General features: G+C 50.3%; 1 protein-coding gene across 8 annotated transcripts in view; it reads right to left on the reverse strand.

Moving 5' to 3' along the window:
- The window catches only part of HIP1 (huntingtin interacting protein 1), a 207594-nt gene that overhangs the window by 44066 nt on the left and 148412 nt on the right, over window positions 1-15116 (reverse strand). For all 8 annotated transcript variants that reach the window (XM_035280273.3, XM_035280268.3, XM_035280261.3 and 5 more), the window contains exons 5-8: window positions 12144-12224; window positions 8357-8433; window positions 7528-7589; window positions 499-639 (exon numbers count right to left, since the gene is read on the reverse strand). In XM_035280273.3, coding sequence (XP_035136164.3) covers window positions 499-639; window positions 7528-7589; window positions 8357-8433; window positions 12144-12224 — 361 coding nt within the window. The remainder of the gene's footprint in view (window positions 1-498; window positions 640-7527; window positions 7590-8356; window positions 8434-12143; window positions 12225-15116) is intronic.

Below are 15116 nucleotides of genomic sequence, written 5' to 3' on the forward strand. Positions count from 1 at the left end.
CCTGCAGAAACGCCAGGACGACCAGCTGCAGAGAGGAGCTACTCACTGTGTGTTCTCTTTTCTGCTGAGAGCTGAACACTCTGCCTACAGAGAGGGCTACCCACTGCGGTCTCCTCTGAGCTGTTCTAATACTCAGTAACACTCCTCTTCGCCTCGTCCACCCTCCGCTTGTCTGCATACCTCATTCTTCCTGAATGCAGAGCAAGAGCTCAGGCAAAGGCGCCACTAGCCACAGGTTTCCAGCCAGGAAATCAACACCCTAAAGATCCCGTAACACACTGGGACACAACAGTGGCAAGCCAGGTGCTTTCCTGGACACACCAAAGCCCTGGCGCCGCTCTTGCATCCTCACAATGGTCAGGAGCTCTGGGGCCTTTTGGAACACAAGGAGATACAGCCAAAGGCACTGAGAAGGGCTGCATTTCTCCAGGAACATCCTCAGGCTGGGATCCCCTCTCTGGCCTGAATCTCATGTAAGATCTGGCCTGCGGTACTCACAGGAGTGGAGTTTGAAGAGAAGCTTGACAGTGTAGTCATAAAGGTGGCTGCAGTCCAATATGACCTGGATCAGCGGGGCAAGACGGCACTGCCCTGCTGTCGTCACGGACACAGAGCGGGACATGTCCAAGGAGTTGAACACTAGGAAATAAAAGTGAGGGAGAGAGGTGGTGGGGCCAGGAAATGACAGGCAATCTCTATGGAGGGGCAGAGGCAGGGGTCTAACATATACCAAGGACCGATTCTGCACAGGCTTTACCTCATCTAATTCATTTAACTCTGACATCACTCCCCTGAGATAGGTAAACGTATCTGCATTAGACAGGTGAAGAAACAAAAGGTAAGTAACCTGAAGGCCGTCACAAGGTCAAGAAGTGGTTTTGGTTGGGTGCGGTGGCTCATGCCTGTAATCCCAGCACTTTAGGAGGCTGAGGTGGGCGGATCATGTGAGGTCAGGGTTGAGACTAGCCTCTCCAACATGGGAAAACCCTATCTCTACTAAAAACACAAAAATTAGCTAGGCATGGTGGTGCATGCCTGTAATCCCAGCTACTCAGGAGGCTGAGGCAGGAGAATCACTTGAACCCAGGAGGCGGAGGTTGCAGTGAGCTGAGATTTCGCTACTGCACTCCAGTCTGAAAGACAGAGCAAGACTCCATCTCAAAAAAAAAAAAAAAAAAAAAACAAAACAAGAAAGATAAGACAAAGGGCTTGGGAGAAGGAAGACATGTCAGGATCCAAGGCTGAAGCTCGGGACCCCGATCAACAAAAGCAGAAGTCCTGCTGAAGCCTCCTGAGTTTCAGAGATGAAGCTGCTCCATCAATTTCTCGCTCTGGGACTCCCTCCACATCCACCCTCTACCCCCATCCTAGACCAAGCAACTGGCCTCCTGGCTGAAGACACAGCGCACTCCACTGCCCAGGGCTGACTTTCCTTCTTGCACTGGCCACCCACTGCCTCTGCAGACTCTGCACGTGGCGGGCAATGAAATGACCCTCCCCGCGGTCCCTCTGTGAGCGGAGCTGGCCCAGAGGGAAGCCCAGGGCTGCGTGTGTTCCGTTTCCCCTGACTGCACTAATCCCTGGTAACTGGGTTAGTCTGGCGGCTGAAAAAAATAAAAATAAAAATCCCAAACTGTTCTAATTAAAAGGCAGCTTTTCTTCTTGACACAAATTAAAAGCAGCTGTCACTGCAAGGCAGCCATCCCCAAGTCTACCGGCTTCCTCACGCTCCGACTGGCAGGAACCCCCCAGCCTGTTCCATCTCCCTGCCTGCCCTCGATTCCCAGTGCCTTCCAGGAATGCCCTTCGGTCCCCTGGAACAGCTAAAGCTGTGTCACCGTGGACAAGATACTCAGCCCCTCTGTGTCCCCAGAAGCTCTTCTGTAGGGCACACGCAGCTGTAACAGTGCATACCTTGTAAGGGTCTCCTAAGACTTCAGTAAGAATGCTGTGAAAAGTGCACGGGATCGTGCGGTGGTTCTTGACTTTGGCTTTGAGATTGAGGAGACTGAAAAACTAATGTCCTCCTGCAATGCCCAGAACCGCCGCCAGCCCCCCGTTTCAACTGGTCTGCGGTATGTTGGGATATCCCTGTGTTTCAAAAGCCTCCCCCTGCTGTCCTCCATGAGGCCAGGCACCGTGGCTCATGCCTACAATCCCAGCACTTTGGGAGGCTGAGGTGGGCGGACTGTTGGAGGTCAAGAGTTCCAGGCCAGCCTGGCCAACATGGCAAAACCACGTCTCTACTAAAAATACAAAAATCGGCTGGGTGTGGTGGCAGTCACCTGTAGTCCCAGCTACTCCGGAGGATGAGGCATGAGAATTGCTTGAAGCCAGGAGGCGGAGGTTGCAGTGAACTGAGATTGCACCACTGCACTCCAGCCTGGGCAAGAGCGAGGCTGTGTTTCGGAAAAAAAAAAAAGCCACCAGGTAGATTCCAATCTGGATCCAGGGTTGAAAACTATATGTTCAAACTCAGTGGTTGCCAGATTTTAGCACGCATCAGAATTGCCTGCAACAGTGCTATCCAATAGAATGCTGCAATTACGCAAATGGTCACATAAACCTTCTAATATGTTAGCCATATGTGGCTACCTGAAATATGCCTAGTGCAGCCGAGGACCTGACTTTAAAATGTTATTTAACTGTAATCAAGTTCAGTGATCACGTGGGGCTAGTGAGTACCCTGCTAGACGGTGCACATCGGGGGTGCTTCTTAAAACACAGGAGGCTGGGCATGGTGACTCATGCTTATAATCCCAGCACTTTGGGAGGCTGAGGTGGAAGGATCACTTGAGCTCAGGAGTTCGAGACCAGCCTAGTAATATAGCAAGACCCTATCTCTACAAAAAAATTTAAAAATTAGCCGGATGTGGTGGCGTACACCCATGGTCCCAGCTACTCAGGAGGCTGAGGCAAGAGGATCACTTGAGCCTGAGAGGTCAAGGCTGCAGTGAGCTACTGTGCCATACCACAGTACAGTAGCCTGGGCGACAGAGCAACACCCCATGTCAAAAAAAAAAAAAAAAAAAAGAGAGAGAGAGAGATAAGAAAAACAGCAGTGATGAAATAGGTAAACAGTTCATTAAACAGAAACAGTGAAACTTCCAGCTGCATGCTCTGGGAATCTCTAAGGTGAATTACTCAGTCTTTTGGAGCAGAGCTACCTGTATTGAACTCCTGGATTCAAGCACCCTTCCCACCTTAGCCTCCTAAAGTGCTGGGTTTATAGGCGTGAGCCACACCCCACCTGGCCGCCTGCTGTTTTCCAAAAAGCAATTGTTCTTTTATTGCTGAGTGCCTGCTATTCACCAGGCACTGGGCTAGAACACAGAGAACTGAAAGATGAGTAGGTCATGGTTCCTCATTTTAAGGAAGAGCTCAGCATCTCGTGGTAATAATATTAGTGAACAATGCATATAAAACCAGAGCAGGCTGGGCACGGTAGCTCATGGGAGGCCATGGCAGGCAGATCACTTGAGGCCAGGTGTTCGAGATCAGCCTGGCTAACATGGTGAAACCCCATCTCTACTAAAAACACAAAACATAGCTGGGAGTGGTGGCATGTGCCTATAATCCCAGCTACTTGGGAGACTGAGGCAGGAGAATTGCTTGAACCTGGGAGGTAGAGGTTGCAGTGAGCTGAGATGGTGCCACTCACTGCACTCCAGCCTGGGTGATGGAGCAAAATTCCATCTCAAAAAACAAAAACAAAAACAAAACACAAAAAACCAGAGCTAGGGTTCATGAGATGTGGCACAAAAAAGATGGCTGAGCTCACCACCTGCACTCCTCACTCATTCTCTCAGCTAATCAAGTACTCTTTTTTTTTTTTTTTTTAAATATGGGGTTTCACCATAGTGGTCAGGCTGGTCTCGAACTTCTGACCTCAGGTGATCCACCCACCTCAGTCTCCCAAAGTGCTGGGATTACAGGCGTGAGCCGCCACGTCTGGCTAATCAAGTCCCCTTGAGCCTCATCACCATCTCCACTTATTCATGGTCCATCGTCTATCAGGAACTGGAAGGACCACCCAAGGTAGTCTTCCCTAAACACCACAGCAGCGGCAGGCAGACCGCCAGCCCCAAGGAGAGGCGAAGGCCATGGGGAGAGAGCTTGGAGCAGCTGAAGTGCAAACTCCTAGGCTGCACTTTCCCGGAGGATGACAATTCCAAACATCTCACTCATGCCTGTATTCAGATCTAGCGTATTCCAAAGCTAAATGCAGGCTGGGTGCGGTGGCTTATGCCTGTAATCCCTGCACTTTGGGAGGACCAGGCAGGCAGATTGCTTGAGCTCAGAAATTTGAGAGCAACATAGTGAAGCCCCGTCTCTACAAAAAGTACAAAAAAATTAGCTGGGCACGGTGGTACGCGCCTGCAGTCCCGGCTACTTGGGAGGCTGAGGTGGGAGGATGGCTTGAGCCCCAGAAGCAGAGGCTGCAGTGAGCTGAGATTGCACCACTGCATTCCAGCTTGGGTGACAAAGCCAGACTGTCTCAAAAGAAACAAACAAACAGAAAATAAATGAAAGCTAAATGCAAATGAATTCTGAATTATCCACCTATGTTGTTCCTACCCAAATCCTGGCGATGAAAAGCTAGCCACAACAACGTATACTTGTTCATACACTTTCATGCAAACATTTCCAATGCCTTTATTTTTCAAGATGGAGTCTTGCTCTGTTGCCCAGGCCAGAGTGCAGTGGTGCAATGTCTGACCACTGCAACCTCCACTCAGTGCAACTTCTGTCTCCCGGGTTCGAGCAATTCTCTTAGCTCAGCCACCTGAGTAGCTGGGATTACAGGCACACAGCACCACACCTGGCTAATTTTTGTACTTTCAGTAGAGATGAGTTTCACCATGTTGGCTAAGCTGGTCTCGAACTCTTGACCTCATCATGATCCACCTGCCTCGGCCTCCCAACGTGCTAGGATTACAGGCGTGAGCCACCTTGTCTGGCCCCAATACATTAAAAAAAAAAAAAGCATATACATCACTTCTTTCAATCGGACTGGGAGCAGCTTAGGGCACAGACTGGATTCTGTTTCATTTTTATTTCTCCACTGACTTTTGTGCTGGAGCTGCTGAGCCCTGCTCAAATAACTTCCTAGTCAGCCGAGTATCCCTTTCTCCCACAGACCGACGTTTCCAGCTGTTTCTGGTGTTTGTCTTTCTTTCTTTTTTTTTTTTGAGACAGAATCTTGCTCGTCACCCAGGCTGAAGTGCAGTGGTGTGACCTTGGCTTACAATCTCTGCCTCCCAGGTTCAAGCGATCCTCCTGCCTCAGACTCCAAAGTAGCTGGGATTACAGGCATGCGCCACCACGCCCGGCTAATTTTTGTATTTTCAGTAGAGATGGGGTTATGTTAGGCCAGGCTGGTCTCGAACTCCTGACCTCAGGTGATCCGCCCACCTCGACCTCCCAAAGTGCTGGGATTACAGGCGTGAGCCACTGCGCCCGGCCTATTTCTGGTGTTTTTCTGACCCCATCCTGTGCTGAAAACTGGTCAATATATCATGGAATTTGTCGCCCTGTCCCAGCCATAGTACGACACAAAACAGAACATTCTGGAAAAGAAGCCAGTAGCAGGCATATCTGCACCGATGAACATGCTGAAGGAAGCTGAAATTCGGGGCAAGAGAGTCCAAGCCCCATGAGTGAGCCCTGCGGGTCCACATGCAGGGAAGCCCGCCAGGCTTGCGCATGAGACCGCCAAGCTTGCACATGGAGACCTGCAATGCGGAACATCCTCTTTCAGTTGGATGCCTGTTGCAGAGCGTGCTGAGTCTCAGAACACTGGGCTTACGTCCCCCAGCGAAGGGAGGGGAGCCTGCTGGGAGGTGTGGGGAGGAGACACGCTGGAGAGAAGGGGACCAGCTGAGGCTTGTCAGGGAAGTGTTAGAGGTCTGCAGGCACCACAATTCTTGGCAGACGGGAGCCTGGAAGTGTGGCCAACTCCCCCCCACTCAGGAACAGGGCTCTGTGCGCTTCTCCTGTGGACTTGGGTGACAACCAGTCCTGACGAGCTTGTTCCCATGGCTGCCAACTCAAGAACAGACATGAGCCCTTCCTCCTCAGCAGAAATGGGGCCCGTGAGCCAGCCCAGCTCTGAGTGGCAGACAGGACCAGACCAAGGGCTGTGCAGGGCCGTGGCCCCGGTCCAGGGGCTAGCAAAGCGGTAAGTCCTGTCTTTGGGATTTTGGAGGCCCGCGCTTCAGGAGGGAGGCCAGCAGGAAGGGCAGTGTGTGGTCTTTCTGCTCAAACGTGAAACCACCCACTTTGAAAATACCTAGGCGACCAAATGTGGTAGCTCAGGCCTGTCATCCCAGGACTTTGGGAGGCTGAGTCAGGAAGATACCTTGAGGGCAAGAGTTCAAGACCAGCCTGGGCAATACAGTGAGACCCCCATCTCTTCAAAAAATATTAAAAAATCAGCCAGATGTGGTGGTGTGTGCCTGTAGTCCCAGCTGCTTAGAAGGCTGAGGTGAGAGGATGGCTTGTTGGAGGCTGCAGTGTGCCATAACACGCCCAGCCTGGGTGACGAAGCAAGACCTTCTCTCTCTCTCTCTCTCTCTCTCTCTCTCTTTCAAGATGTAGTCTTGCTATGTCTCCCAGGCTGGAGTGCAATGGTGCAATCTTGGCTCATTCCAACCGCCACCTCCTGGGTTCAAGCAATTCTCCTGCCTCAGCCTCTCAAGTAACTAGGATTACAGGCATGCCCCACCATGCCCAGCTAATTTTTGAATTTTTAGTAGAGTCGGGGTTTCACCATGTTGGCCAGGCTGGTCTTGAACTTCTGACCTCAAGTGATCCACCCTCTTCAGCCTCCCAAAGTGCTGGGCTGACAGGCGTGAGCCACTGTGCCTGGCAGAGACCTTTCTATTATAAAGACACATGTACATGTATGTTTACTGTGGCACTGTTCACAATAGCCAAGACCTGGAACCAACCCAAATGCCCATCAATGATCGACTGGATAAAGAAAATGTGGCACATATACACCATGGAATACTATGCAGCCATAAAAAATGATGAGTTCATGTCCTTTGCAAGGACATATATGAAACCGGAACCCATCATTCTCAGCAAACTGTCACAGGAACAGAAAACCAAACACTGCATGTTCTCACTCATAAGCAGGTACTGAACGATCAGAACACAGGGACACAGGGAGGGGAACATCACACACCGGGACCTGTTGCGGGGTGGAGGGCTACGGGAGGGATATTAGGAGAAATACCTAATGTAGATGATGGGTTGATGGGTGCAGCAAACCACCATGGCACATGTATACCTGTGTAATAAGCCTGCACATTCTACATGTGTGTCCCAGAACTTAAAATATAATTAAAGAAAAAATACCAAAGAGCTTCAGTCCCTCCCTGCAGAGGAATGGCGAGCCCAGAGATGGGGTGTCAATGTCCGTATTTTTCTACCCCTTGTGCTCACACCTTTCAGGGAGGGGAGGATTGGGAGTTGGGCGGTTCCCATGAGTCTGGGTTAGACGGGAGGGAAGAGACTCACCCGTTTGGAAGAGGCTGAGTTCACACTCCAGATAGTCAAACATCTCCACTGTTAACTGGAAACTGGACCCAAGAGGAAAGAGAGCTTACCCTCCACAGCCTGAGGCTGGTCTGTTACTCGTCCCCTCCCCGATGCTCTACACTGCTGCCTCTGGTCCCCCACGCTCACGTGCGTGCACGAACATACACAACTCCAGCTCCAAGTCTAAGCCCCATGGTTACTATGGCCATTTGCAAGTGCAGGCTGGTGAAGAGTCAACAGTAACATCGACAGGTCAGGTGTGGTGGCTCACAACTGTAATTCCGGAACTTTGGGAGGCCAAGGTGGGTGGATCACCTGAGGTCAGGAGTTCGAGATCAGCCTGGCCAACATGGTGAAAACCCATCTCTACTAAAAATACAAAAATTACCTGGGCGTGGTGGCAGGCACCTGTAATCCCAGCTACTCGGAGAATCACTTGAACCCGGAGGTGAAGGGGCAGTCAGCCAAGATTGTCCCACTGCACGCCAGCCTGGGTGACAGAGTGAGACTCCCTCTCAAAAAGAAAAGAAAAAGTGACAGTGACAGAGGAAGAGGATAGGTACCAGTGTTGGAGTCGGAGGGCTGAAAGTGAGACAGACAGGAAAGCTTTGGGGTGTGAAACAGCCAGGCAGGGGTTCTGGATGAGGCACCACCAATAAATAAGTGGCCCCAAGGCCAAGTCACCTGGGGGCTTTGGTGCCCACCCCAGCCAAGGCCCCTCCCACCAGGCCCTCAGTAACCCATATAAGAAGCGACAGCATCCACAAAAGCTTTCTCCCTCCCTGGGCTCAGGGCAGGTGCCACTTACAAGTTGTTCACGTCACTCTCTCCAGCCTCATCCAGCTGTCGGTCACTCATCTGCAGGTTGCCTGGGAACCTGGGATTCTGGAAAGGAGGCAGAAGGATCAGGGCAGGGCACATAAAGAGCTCTCTTTCAGCCTGGCGTGGTGGCACACACCTGCGGTCCCTGCTACTTGGGAGGCCCGGGCGGGAGGATGGCTTGAGCCCAGGAGTTTAAGGCTACAGTTCAAGGCTGCTGTACTCCAGCTGGCTACAGAGAGACCCTACCTCAAAACAAGAAAAAAAGAAAAACTAGCTGGTGTCATCAATCATTGCTCAGTATCTACAGCATGATCCTGTCATTTGTGTGTTTGTCCCTGTGGCAAAGGGAAAAGGCCACAGAGATGGGTGGCCATTCCATCGTGGGAATTCTACATGTACAAGTGAATACCTTAGGTTCTAGGCCAGGCGCGGTGGCTCCTGCCTGTAATCCCAGGCCTCCCTTTGGAGGCCAAGCTGGGCAGATCACTTGAGGTCAGGAGTTGGAGACCAGCCTGGCCAACATGGTGAAACCCCATCTCTACTAAAAATAAAAAAATTAGCCAAGCCTGATGGCGCACGCCTGTAATTCCAGCTGCTCAGGAGGCTGAGACACAAGAATCTCTTGAACCCAGGGGCAGAGGTTGCAGTGAGCCAAGATTGCACCACTGCACTCTAGCTTGGGCAACAGAGGAAGATTCTGTCTCAAAATAAATAAATAAATAAATAAATCTTTCATTTTTTAAAGTTTTTGAGACAGAGTCTCACCCTGTTGCCCAGGCGTAATCTCGGCTCACTGCAACTTCCACCTCTGGGTTCAAGCAATTCTCCTGCCTCGGCCTCCCAGGTAACTGGGATTATAGGCATGCGCCACCAGGCCTGGCTAATCTGTGTATTTTTAGTAGAGATGGGGTTTCACCATGTTGGCTAGGCTGGTCTCAAACTCCTAAGCTCAAGCGATCCACTGGCCTCAGCCTCCCAAAGTGCTGAGATTATAAATAAATAAATCTAAAAAAATTAAATAAAATGAGATGGGGTGTTGCTATGTTGCTCAGACTGGTCTTGAACTCCTGGCCTCAAGGGATCCTCCCACCTTAGCTGCCCAAAGTGCTAGGATTACAGGCATCAGTCACCATTGTGCCCTGCTGCCAGTTTCTCCATTCCACATCACCACGGCTCTTGCTTGCTATTTCATTTGATTTGATCATTTCCCCCTTTTTATCTCCTCATCAATGAAGATAAGCATCTCCTGGTCCCTACCTGGCATTCGCCCAAGTCTCTGGCACCCGGGACACAGTTTTCCTTTGCACCAAGTCATGCACCCTGAGATTACAACCTCTGACCTCCTTAATTTCAGTACTTTCACCTTGACTCCACCCCAAGCTATGTGCATCCATTCTGGACTCTGCTATCATCTAAAACATCCCTGCCTAGAACTCTCCACTCCAGCGTCTCCCTCTCTGGCTGCATCACCCAGGCCTCTGCCCTTACAGTCCTCTTCTGCCCTCAGATCCACCCACTACTCAAGCTCCTCTGTCTCAGACATGGCCAGTCCCCTCCCGCTCCCTCTCCTCCGCATCTCTCTGCCTGCATTTGCTTCTTGGCTCAGTCTGGAGATCATGACTGGTGGCCTGGCTCCACTCCCCCACCCCCTGCCTGCCTTTCCACCACACTGCTTCAAGGACCTGCTGAGCCTGGGTCCTTGTCATGGGCTCTGCACCTAGGGCCAGCTGCCAACGGTCCCTGGAAAAGGACTCACAGCTGGTGTCACTGTGCATTTACGCTCTCCAGCCTGAACATCCGTCTGTCGGCTCGGGCAGCTATAACAAGATACCACACACTGGGTGGCTTAAACCACAGAGAGTGTCTCGCAGTTCTGGCAGCTGGGGAGTCCAAGGTCAAGGTGTTGACAGACTTCGTCCCTGGAGGAGGGGCCTCATCCTGGTTACATCGCTTACATGGCAGAGGAGGGGGAACAACTCTCTCCTGTTTCTCTCTCGTTTTATTTTTTAGAGACAGGGCCTCACTCACCATGCTGGAGTGCAGTGGTGTGATAATCACTCACCGCAGCCTCCAGTTCCTGGGCTCAAGCGATCCTCCACCTTAGCCTCCTAAGTAGCTGGGACTACAGGCGTACACCACCATACCAGGCTAATTTGTTTTTGTTTTTTGTATTTTTAGTAGAGACGGCATTTTGCCATGTTGGCCAGGCTGATTTTGAACTCCTGACCTCAGATGATCCGCTCGCCTCAGCCTCCCAAAGTCCTGGGATTATAGGCATGAGCTACCGCTCCTGGCCAGAGAATGAATTTTTCTTTAATGTGTGTGGGAGTTTTTCTGGTTGTTTTCAAGATGGAGTCTTACTCTGTCACCCAGGCTAAAGTGCAGTGGCATGATCTCAGCTCACTGCAACCTCAGCCTCCTGGGTTCAAGCGATTCTCCTGCCTCTCAGCCTCCTGAGTAACTGGGATTAACAGGTGCCCACCACCATGCCCAGCTAATGTTTTAGTATTTTTAGTAGAGACAGGTTTCACCATGTTGCCCCTGTTGGTCTTGAACTCCTGACTTCAGGTAATCCACTCGCCTAAGCCTCCCAAAGTGCTGAGATTATAGGCTGAGCCACCACACCCAGCCTAACTGAAAAAAAAAATTCTTTTTAGAGATGGGGTCTCGCTATGTTGCCCAAGGTGGTCTCACCTCAAGCCTCGGCCTCCCCAAATGCTGGGATTGCAGGTGTGAGCCACTGCACCCAGCCTGCTTCTCTGCTCTTGTATTGCTAATTGATAAAAACTGGAAAAGTCCTTTGCTCCTCCACACTTAGACAACACCAGCTTCCCCATTTTCCCTGCTTTCTAAAACCAGGAAAAACAAGAGAGCAGTGAGCTCCAGAGCCTTTGGAAGCAAAGCCAGTTGCATCCTCATTCGACCCCAATTCTTGAAGCCCACGTGACCATTCCCTTCTGCCCTTCCACATGATTAAAAGCTAAAGGCCTGGCTATTGGCACTGGCTGTTTCTGATGCCACTGAACTCTGCTCTCTTCCTATACACAAGGAAAGGGGCCCTCCCTCTCTATCACCCCCGCAGTGCTGCTGCCCCAGCTCCCACCCCACTCCCCTTCCTCTCTAACCTTCTTCTCAGCCTTGCTGCTTTCTACACTCCCTCCCTTCTCTCCTTTTCCACCTAAAATCCTACCGTAGGCTCTTCCTCCTTCCACTTCTCATTTAATAGTTTTCTTTTTTTGAGACAGAGTCTTGCTCTATAGCTCAGGCTGGAGTGCAGTGGCACCATCTCAGCTCACTGCAACCTCCGCCTCCTGGGTTCAAGCCATTCTCAAGCCTCAGCCTCCGGAGTGGCTGGGATTACAGGCATGCACCACCATGCCCAGCTAATTTTTGTATTTTTTGTAGAGACAGCGTTTTGCCATGTTGGCCAGGCTGGCCTCTAACACCTGACCTCAGGTGATTCACCCACCTGGGCCTTCCAAAGTGCTGGGATTACAGGTGTGAGCCACTGCGCCCGGCCGGTTGCTCTTTCTAGTTGCAAAATGGGGAACAGAGAGTGCAGAAGACACAGGCCAAAATCCCAGCCCTCATCACGCCCCAGGGGCCTGGCGACGGCTTTCCTCTCCTACAGCTGGGGTACAGGATTCCCACACTTCCCCAGAAACCCGGGCAGTCTATTACCCGAAAGATCTGAGAACCGAGCCCCAGGAGGTGCTGAGGGCTATGGAGCAGGGGAGGCGGCGGGGACAGGAGAACTGTCCGCAGAGACTTACTTTGGTGTGGTACTCCATCTTCGTTCTCAGCAGTTTCAGGTAGATGCTGCACAGCTGGCCGTACCCCTCACTCAGGTGGCCCTTTCAGGAAGAGGAGAGGAAGAAGAGTCAACAGTAAGAACACGAGAATCGAGAGATCTGCAGCCACAAAGGCTTTTTTTTTTTTTGAGATGGAGTCTCACTCTGTTGCCCAGGCTGGGTGCAGTGGTGTGATCTCAGCTCACTGCAACCTCCGCCTCCCATGTTCAGGCAATTCTCCTGCCTCAACCTCCTGAGTAGCTAGGATTACAGGCATGTGCCACTATGCCCAGCTAATTTTTGTATTTTTAGTAGAGACAGGGTTTCACCATGTTGGTCAGGTTGGTCTCAAACTCCTGACCTCATGATCCACCTGCCTCGGCCTCCCAAAGTGCTGGGATTAGAGGCGTGAGCCGCGGTGCCCAGCCACCACAAATTCTTTGGTAAAGAATCTGTCTCCTTTTTCTTCTCCCCTTTATTTTATTTATTTAGAGATGTGGTCTAGCTCTGTTTTCCAGGCTAGAGTGCAGTGGCACAATCTTGGCTCACTGCAGCCTCCACCTCCTGGGTTTCAGTGATTCTCCTGCCTCAGCCTCCCGAGTAGCTGAAATTACAGGCATGCGCCACCATGCCTGGCCAGTTTTTGTATTTTTAGTAGAGATGTGGTTTCATCATGTTGTCCAGGCTGGTCTCAAACTCCTGGCCTCGAGTGATCTGCCCGCCTTGGCTTCCCAAAGGGCATGGATTATACTACAGGTGTGCGCCACCACACCCAGCTCATTCTTCTATTTTTTAGTAGAGATGGGGTTTCACCATGTTGGCCAAACTAGTCTTCAACTCCTGACCTCAGGTGATCTGCCCATCTGCCCGCCTCAGCCTGAAGTGCTGGGATTATAGGCATGAGCCACCTTGCCTGGCCATCTACCTTTAATTAATTAATTAACTAACTAATTTTTTGAGACAGAGTCTTGCTCTGTTGCCCAGGCTGGAGTGCAATGGTGCTATCGGAGGTCACTGCAACCTCCACCTCCCGGGTTCAAGTGATTCTCCTCCCTCAGCCTCCTAAGTAGCTGGGATTACAGGCCTGTGCCACCACACCAGGTTAATTTTTGTATTTTTAGTAAATACAGGCTTTCACCATGCTGATCAGGTGGTCTTGAACTCCTGATCTCGTGATCCGCCTGCCTCAGCCTCTCAAAGTCCTGGGATTACAGGTGTGAGCCACCGCACTGACCCTACCTTTATTCTTAAATGTAAAATACAATCGATCTATTTTTCTTGCCTATATGCTGCTATTTTATTCAAGTTCTTAAACTTTCATTATTTTTTAGTGACTGACCAGTATTATTGTAATTTATTGAACTGACTCAATAAATTCAAATGAGCTGAAGCCAATTCAAAACAGCTGAAGGTTCTGCTTCATAAACCATTTCGATGAACATTCCTTCCAGTACAATCTTGTGTACAAACATAAGGACTTCCTTTGATAAATTCTGGACAAAGCTGCCTACTGAAGAATGTTGAGTCTGGTCAGGTGCGGTGGCTCACGCCTGTTATCCCAGCACTTTGGAAGGCTGAGGTGGGCGGATCACTTGAGGTCAGGAGTTTGAGACCAGCCTGGCCAATATTGTGAAACTCTGTTTCTACAAAAAATACAAAAATTGGCTGGGTGTGGTGGCACACACCTGTAGTCCCAGCTACTTCAGAGGCTGAGGCAGGCGGATCACTTGAACCAGGGAGGCAGAGGTTGCAGTGAGCCGAGACTGTGACACTGCACTCCAGCCTGGGTGACAGAGTGAGACTCCATCTCAACAACACCAACAACCAGAAAATGTTGAGTCTCCCACCCTTGGCAAAATCACAGTGGGCTATTTTCTTCCGTGTCTCTAAGGAGTGGAGGGAACATGTCCTCCAGATGGATTCAATAGACGGAGAGCATCTACACTATTACACATGGGATGGGGCTCTGTCAAGCCAGGCTTGGTGGCTCATGCCTGTAATCCCAGCACTTTGGGAGGTTGAGGAGGGAGGATTGCTCGAGCTCAGGAGTTTGAGAACAGCCTGGTCAACATGGCAAAACCTCATCTCTACAAAAAATTAAAAAATTAGCCAGGTATGGTGGTGTGACACCTGCAGTCCCAGCTACGCGGGAAGCTGAAGTGGGAGGATCGCTTGAGCCCACGAGGTTGAGGCTGCAGCGAGCTGTGATCATGTCACCATACCTCCAGCCTTGGTGACAAGAGCAATAAATTGTCTCAAAACAATACCACCACCAACACACACACAAAAGACTGCTTTCTTGGTATAGGAAAAGTAAGGGTAAATAATAAAACGACAAATGCTTGTATTACTGCACTGAGGAAGTCCTTCCTAAGGACTATGAAGAATTCTATAGCCTCAAATCACTGCTGTGATCAAAGGGGGGAAAATCTGCCCTAAATTCACAAAACCTTAAGCTGAGAATTTAATTTTGCCTGATCGCAATGGAAGCAAATGCCAATTCTCTCTGGATGAACCTGCCTTCATTACACACTTCAAAGAATTCCCATATACAAAATTCCAAGGAAGATGAGCAGCTTACAGTAGAAAATTACCAAACACAAAGGAAACTACACAACATGGGCAAAATGTACCAAGAGTGATGGAGGACAGAAACAGATCTCTAAGGACTTTAGATAATGGAATTACAAAATAAATATGAAATAACTGTGTTTCATATATCTAAAGAAATAAGAGACTGTTTCAAAAATATACATGGGGCATAATAGATTATAAAGGAGGAGAAACAGGGCTGTGCACAGTGGCTCCTCCTGCCTGTAATCCCAGTGCTTTGGGAGGCTGGGAAGATTGCTTAAGCCCAGGAGTTCGAGACCACCCCGGGCAACATGGCAAAAGCCTATGTCTACAAAAATTAGCTGGTCCATACCAGGTGGCAAGATCACCTGAGCTTGGGAG

Source organism: Callithrix jacchus, chromosome 2 (genome assembly GCF_049354715.1).
Source record: "Callithrix jacchus isolate 240 chromosome 2, calJac240_pri, whole genome shotgun sequence".
In the NCBI taxonomy this organism is placed as follows: domain Eukaryota; kingdom Metazoa; phylum Chordata; class Mammalia; order Primates; family Cebidae; genus Callithrix; species Callithrix jacchus.